At 46.5% G+C, this 7,372-nt stretch overlaps 1 protein-coding gene across 1 annotated transcript; it reads right to left on the bottom strand.

Annotated features, from left to right (window-relative positions):
- Positions 1-1,478: 1,478 nt before the first annotated feature.
- Positions 1,479-5,687, bottom strand: LOC121310015 (zinc finger protein ubi-d4-like). The gene is made up of 3 exons (XM_041243195.1): positions 5,521-5,687; positions 2,626-2,718; positions 1,479-1,560 (listed from the first exon to the last, which is right to left on the bottom strand). The coding sequence occupies exons 1-3, from the start codon at positions 5,680-5,682 to the stop codon at positions 1,480-1,482; spliced, it is 336 nt and encodes a 111-aa protein (XP_041099129.1). The 5' UTR covers positions 5,683-5,687; the 3' UTR covers position 1,479.
- Positions 5,688-7,372: the final 1,685 nt, after the last annotated feature.

The following is a 7,372-nucleotide window of genomic DNA, read 5'->3' as shown; positions in this document are numbered from 1 at the left end:
TCTTTGTACTTTTGGGAATATCAAAATATTTACATGCCTTCGTTGGGTCAGTCATAAAACTAATGCGTTCTCTTTCCTATACCGCTAGAGCGCTCTGCAGTGTGGAGAGTGGAGTTCTCTTTCCTATACTGCTAGAGCGCTCTGCAGGGTGGAGAGGAGTTCTCTTTCCTATACTGCTAGAGCGCTCTGCAGTGTGGACAGTGGAGTTCTCTTTCCTATACTGCTGGAGCGCTCTGCAGTGTGGAGAGTGGAGTTCTCTTTCCTATACTGCTAGAGCGCTCTGCAGTGTGGAGAGTGGAGTTCTCTTTCCTATACTGCTAGAGCGCTCTGCAGTGTGGAGAGTGGAGTTCTCTTTCCTATACTGCTAGAGCGCTCTGCAGTGTGGAGAGTGGAGTTCTCTTTCCTATACTGCTAGAGCGCTCTGCAGTGTGGAGAGTGGAGTTCTCTTTCCTATACTGCTAGAGCGCTCTGCAGTGTGGAGAGTGGAGTTCTCTTTCCTATACTGCTAGAGCGCTCTGCAGTGTGGAGAGTGGAGTTCTCTTTCCTATACTGCTAGAGCGCTCTGCAGTGTGGAGAGTGGAGTTCTCTTTCCTATACTGCTAGAGCGCTCTGCAGTGTGGAGAGTGGAGTTCTCTTTCCTATACTGCTAGAGCGCTCTGCAGTGTGGAGAGTGGAGTTCTCTTTCCTATACTGCTAGAGCGCTCTGCAGTGTGGAGAGTGGAGTTCTCTTTCCTATACTGCTAGAGCGCTCTGCAGTGTGGAGAGTGGAGTTCTCTTTCCTATACTGCTAGAGCGCTCTGCAGTGTGGAGAGTGGAGTTCTCTTTCCTATACTGCTAGAGCGCTCTGCAGTGTGGAGAGTGGAGTTCTCTTTCCTATACTGCTAGAGCGCTCTGCAGTGTGGAGAGTGGAGTTCTCTTTCCTATACTGCTAGAGCGTTCTGCAATGTGGAGAGTGGGGTTCTCTTTCCTATACTGCTAGAGCGCTCTGCAGTGTGGAGAGTGGAGTTCTCTTTCCTATACTGCTAGAGCGCTCTGCAGTGTGGAGAGTGGAGTTCTCTTTCCTATACTGCTAGAGCGCTCTGCAGTGTGGAGAGTGGAGTTCTCTTTCCTATACTGCTAGAGCGCTCTGCAGTGTGGAGAGTGGGGTTCTCTTTCCTATACTGCTAGAGCGCTCTGCAGTGTGGAGAGTGGAGTTCTCTTTCCTATACTGCTGGAGCGCTCTGCAGGGTGGAGAGTGGAGTGTTGAAAGAGCTATTTAATCCTCAGTTAAATTTCAATGGCCCTGAACTTGTCTAACTGCAGCTCTGTGAAATGCTCCAGCAGTGAAAGGCGAGTTCTCTAGCAGCGCTATGACTCTCAAGTTCCCATGTTATCCCATGCGGCCCTGTGTGTGCGTGGATGAATGTAATCCCGCGTCAGCACAGACAGTGTAAGCTCGCTCTGGTCTCTAGCCCTGGTGCTGCAGAGGGCTCTCCGCGGTTACTCACTGTCACAGGCGTAGGGTTTGTCTCGATCCTCGATTGCGTCCAGCTTCTTCCGGGCGCTGCCCACGCCTCTGCCCTGCACGAGAACCACCGTTAGACATTGAATCGCCGGCTCTATGCAACACAACATGCAGCTACAAGCTCTGCTCTCCCTTTGTTTTTATGGAGGTTAATATGTTACTCAAATACAGAACTGCAAATAAAGCACGGTTAATAAGACACTAAATGAAACCAGCTGCCTGGTACACCCAAGCTCTCAGAAAGTAAACTCTTTCTGTGTACTATTTCATACAAGTTAACTTACTGACTCAGTTCCATTAGTGTAGAGGAACATTCAACAGCAATGCCATTACCCCTCAAATACGACCCCATTCAATTGGGATTCCAAATCCTGTTGTAATACAACATGGACAGACACAAATCACAAAGCTCCCACTAACAGAAAGCAACAGCAGCCTTAAGCTGGCACACCTGAGTGTAACCATTAACCTGTCCCCCTGGCAACACTGCTGTTAGGGGCCGTCCACAATGATCATGTTACAGCAAGCCTACACAGCACGCTCTTTCAAGAGACCCCCCCCCCCCCAAAAGCGTACACAGAAATGCCGAATCAGAAGCAGGCCCTATGTTTTCAAAATGGAATTACACACCATAAGTGAAAATAGGTGCTTTTGACTGGTTTAGGATGATAATCTATAACTTAATTGGCTCATGGATTTCCAAAGTGGTAAAAAATATATTATTTTTCTGTGTGTCTTAAAAGCTATTTTTTATTCTATGTTGATCACTGTCCGTATGCAGAACGCAGGTATTACTTTACAAATGTTTCATAGCAACGCATCTATCGATAGAGGCAGCAAGTCATTTTAAGGTAAATTATATTTGATTTCAAGTCCCCCAAAAAGTACGTCTGTTCACTATTTATACTGAAAACCACATGCTTTCAGAAAATGACAAGAATACGGGAGGGCCCCTTGGTGGATGTATGAAGCACCACATGTGGTCTATGCAGTGTTGCAGTGGGACGGACCCTTGGTGGATGTATGAAGCAGCGTGTGTGGTCTATGCAGTGTTGCAGTGGGACGGACCCTGGTGCACTTGGAGACTCAGACGTATTGAGAGAGTTGTGGGATACTCTCACCTTGCCCTTGCCTTTCCCTCGTCGTTTGGGGGTGTCCTCTTCGTAATCCTCATCATCCAGGTCATCAAGGAAGTCCTCGGGCTCCAGGATTCTCTGAAACAGCCGGGCGATCAGCGAGTTCACACAAGCGTTGCGCATCCAGTCCAACACAATGCATTGCAAACACACCACCAAACACAACGCATTGGAAACTGTAGGTCATATCGACTTTCATATAAAAACATTGCAAATGTCGCTGATATTTTAGATTAACAGAAAACAGAACTAAACTGAATTAAATCTTTAACCCAATGTGTCTAGCTTTGCCTGGAGATTACGATTGAGCTAACACCTCAAATACACCCGCCACTCAGGAAACAAATGGCTAATGAAACCCATCTCTGCGATTGAATTACCCAGTCTAGTGAGAGAAAGGGGGTTTAACACAGAGTCTGAAAGAAAGAGAAAAATAACCACTTGAAAAATTAGCTTAAAGAAAACAAGAGCCTGAAGACACATTTCACGTCCTATTGATTTAAAACCACTACGAGTACAAGATGCAAGCGTTTTTATACTTAAACCGCCTGACAAGCACAGAATAACCCATGCAATAAATTCCTAAGAATTAAACTGTTTGCGACGTGTAACCAAAATCGCAACCCGACATACTTGTCTAAAGAAATGTAATTTCTTATGGTAAAAATAACGGGAATTCAGAATTATTTAGCAAAAGTTATGCACGTTTTAAGTTTCCCCTTTCCAGATTATGATAATGAACAAATCAGACAGAGGAAGGGGGGAGCGACCAATCAAGGTTCAAGCCCATTCAGGCACAAACTAGCCAATCGGAGCATGAAATTCAAACCATCTGTGTTTGAAAAGTATAAAAGCTGGCTGTAAACATTAGTTCTTGGCCCCTCTAATGGCTGGACACCTGCCCCTCGGAGCATGCATAATAAATACCCTCTTTAAGAGATTCCCAGTGCTGAATCATTCGCTCATGTTGAACAAACACGATTTATGAACTGTGAACAGTCTGGAATGTGGTCTATTTTTGGCTTCTTGTAACGTGTAAATCCGACATTGTTTTCAGAGAGCGATATTGAAAATGGGTTTGTACATTACAATAGCACGTGGTTATTGTTTTAAGAATATTAACTGTCCACAATAGTACCCACAAAACACACCAACAAACTAGCAGTACATCTACAAATACAATGCATTGGAAACACACCAAAACTACCCACACCTACAAATACACCCCCTGAACTAAACAAACAAGAAAATAACTCAAACCCTAATTATAAAGCACTCCTGAACACAGTAAACTAATACTAGACACAGCCTGTGATGCCGCAGTCCCAATCCACTCTCACTGAGCACTGTCCTACTGGCACTATTAAAACAGCAGTTACTGTAACTAATGCATTCTCCTTGTTGTCTAGATTCACTTTGTAGAGATAGAGTTGCCACAGGGTCATGAGTGACGGTATAAATAGGGGTCGATGTTATCTGTTCCTTCGTTTTGGTTTATGAGAAGTGACCCGGAAGTTCCTGCGTTTTGTGTATCCGTATCGTGAGTGTTTGTTTGTCCTGTCTCTTTGTTGTTTGCTTCACTAGGCAGCTAACATGTTCTGGAGCTGTCGCCAGAGGCCAGAACAAACCTGGAACAGCAGTGCACTGCACCAAAAATAACTGTGTTTACACCACTAGCACTAACGATTTGTGTTTTGTGTGGGTGTATAATAAAAACAGGACTGTTATTTGCAGGGCAAACCCGGGGATTATAACTTAAGTAATACATGCTGCTGTATTACTCAACATCATTATTATTTACTGTTTGTTTTGCCGTCAGGAACTGGACACAAAAAAAGCTCATTAAACAAACTTTGCACCTGGATTGTAATTGCCTGTCTGTTCATTGATCACCTGCACACTGTTAACCACTCTGCCACACCCTGTCATCTTGCAGAAGTAGTTAGGGGATAATAACTGGGGACCACAGCACTTGTGGGAGAGACTGTTCATTAAAATATCTAGCATATATTTAAAACAGACGATTTTCTACTCAGGAATACCGATTAGGAAGCATGGGGTCTGAGCGGGAAAGCATGGGCAATGTAATCCACAGCTCTAGTCTTTCTGTAAATCGTATGTTGTTTTGAGACTTTTACACTCTACTGTATACCTTTCTTCATCACATCTGGCGATTTTTATATATATATATTTTTTTAAACCCTGTGACCTCACATTAGTTACAGCTAACCAAAGTGTTTTTATTATTATTATGGCCAGTATTGTAAGCTCAATACACAGCATAAGGAGGAAGCACGGTGTAAATGCAGCTACACATACACAAGATCTAGCTATACACAGAGACGCACACATGAGATTTAACTGTACACAGAGACACAAGCGATCTAGCTGTACACACACAAGAGATCTAAATGTACACACAGAGACACACAGAAGAGATCTAAATGTACACAGAGATCTAAATGTACACACACAGACACACACAAGAGATCTAAATGTACACACAGACACACAAGAGATCTAGCTATACACAGACACACACAAGACATCTAACTGTATACACACAGAGATCTAGCTATACACACACAGAGACACACAAGAGATCTAACTATTCTGAAGACCCTGAGAAAGACCTCTAGTCGAAACATCTGTCTTCAGTTTCTTTTAGTATTTTAAATGTATCCCTCTTGAGTGTTTAACAGTCACAGATTCTTGTAGTTTCACCTGGGAGCTGTGACCCATCGTTTGAAGTTATGGCTGACTGGTTCACATGTAATGAATGTTTATGCTGGACTCGCAGGCCTGGGGAAGGCTGGTTGTTGTGCTCGTTGTTTTTTACCCTCGCCCCACATGGGGCGGCAGGGCGTCTCTGTGCCGTACCTTCCTGGTGCGTGAGTTTGCTCCAGGGAACTCAGACAGGCTGTCCTCGTCGCTCAGGAGCCGGGGGTCCGGCAGGCTGCGCTTGTCCAGGGGATCTGTCTTCAGAAGGGCCTCAAGACTGCTGCCATCAGGGGGCACCATGGAGTCCTTCTTCAGTCCCATATCCATGTCTGCAAAGAATCACAGCAACCCCCCAGCGTCAATACAGCACCCTACTGATCACAGCAACCCAACCCCCCCCCCCGTGTCAATACAGCACCCTACTGATCACAGCAACCCCCCCAGCGTCAATACAGCACCCTAATGATCACAACCACCCCCCCACTGTGTCAATACAGCACCCTACTGATCACAGCAACCCCCCCAGCGTCAATACAGCACCCTACTGATCACAGCAACCCCCACCCCCCCACTGTGTCAATACAGCACCCTACTGATCACAGCAACCCCCCCAGCGTCAATACAGCACCCTACTGATCACAGCAACCCCCCCAGCGTCAATACAGCACCCTACTGATCACAGCAACCCCCCCACTGTGTCAATACAGCACCCTACTGATCACAGCAACCCCCCCAGCGTCAATACAGCACCCTACTGATCACAGCAACCCCCCCAGCGTCAATACAGCACCCTAATGATCACAACCACCCCCCCACTGTGTCAATACAGCAGCCTACTGATCACAGCAACCCCCCCAGCGTCAATACAGCAGCCTACTGATCACAGCAACCCCCCCAGCGTCAATACAGCACCCTACTGATCACAGCAACCACCCCCCCACTGTGTCAATACAGCACCCTACTGATCACAGCAACCCCCCCAGCGTCAATACAGCACCCTAATGATCACAACCACCCCCCCACTGTGTCAATACAGCAGCCTACTGATCACAGCAACCCCCCCAGCGTCAATACAGCAGCCTACTGATCACAGCAACCCCCCCAGTGTAAATACAGCACCCTACTGATCACAGCAACCCCCCCAGCGTCAATACAGCACCCTACTGATCACAGCAACCACCCCCCCACTGTGTCAATACAGCACCCTACTGATCACAGCAACCCCCCCAGCGTCAATACAGCACCCTAATGATCACAACCACCCCCCCACTGTGTCAATACAGCAGCCTACTGATCACAGCAACCCCCCCAGCGTCAATACAGCACCCTACTGATCACAGCAACCCCCCCAGCGTCAATACAGCACCCTACTGATCACAGCAACCCCCCCAGTGTAAATACAGCAGCCTACTGATCACAGCAACCCCCCCAGCGTCAATACAGCACCCTACTGATCACAGCAACCCCCCCAGTGTAAATACAGCACCCTACTGATCACAGCAACCCCCCCAGCGTCAACACCCCCAGCGTCAATACATCAAACTATTGATCACAGCAACCCCCCCCTCCCGTGTCAATACAGCACCCTACTGATCACAGCAACACCCCCCCCGTGTCAATACAGCACCCTACTGATCACAGCACCCAACTGCTCTCTACAGACACGAGGCACTACATCCATCAAGGTCTTAACTGTCAGTTATAATATGCTGGCAGGTCAGCACATTGAACTGCATGGAGAGGGCAGGGCGGGGTCACACACGGATGTCAATATGAACTCACCAGAGGTTAAGAGGGGATCCAGTACACAAAGTTCAAAGTTTTTACTCTCCATTATTCCTTGTTCCCCAACCCATCCTTCGGTTTTATTTTCTGAACCGAGTTATGCATTTATCTACCAAAAAAAAGCTCTTTGTACTAGTTTTATACATGTATTAGATTGTGTATGTTTTTTCACAGAGAACAAACATTCAGTGCTTTCCTTCTAATGGAAGTCACATGAGTTACGCAG

Source organism: Polyodon spathula, unplaced genomic scaffold, assembly GCF_017654505.1.
Source record: "Polyodon spathula isolate WHYD16114869_AA unplaced genomic scaffold, ASM1765450v1 scaffolds_1666, whole genome shotgun sequence".
Taxonomy (NCBI): domain Eukaryota; kingdom Metazoa; phylum Chordata; class Actinopteri; order Acipenseriformes; family Polyodontidae; genus Polyodon; species Polyodon spathula.
The sequence above is the reverse complement of the archived record's forward strand: the minus strand, read 5'-3'. Positions and strand labels throughout refer to the sequence as shown.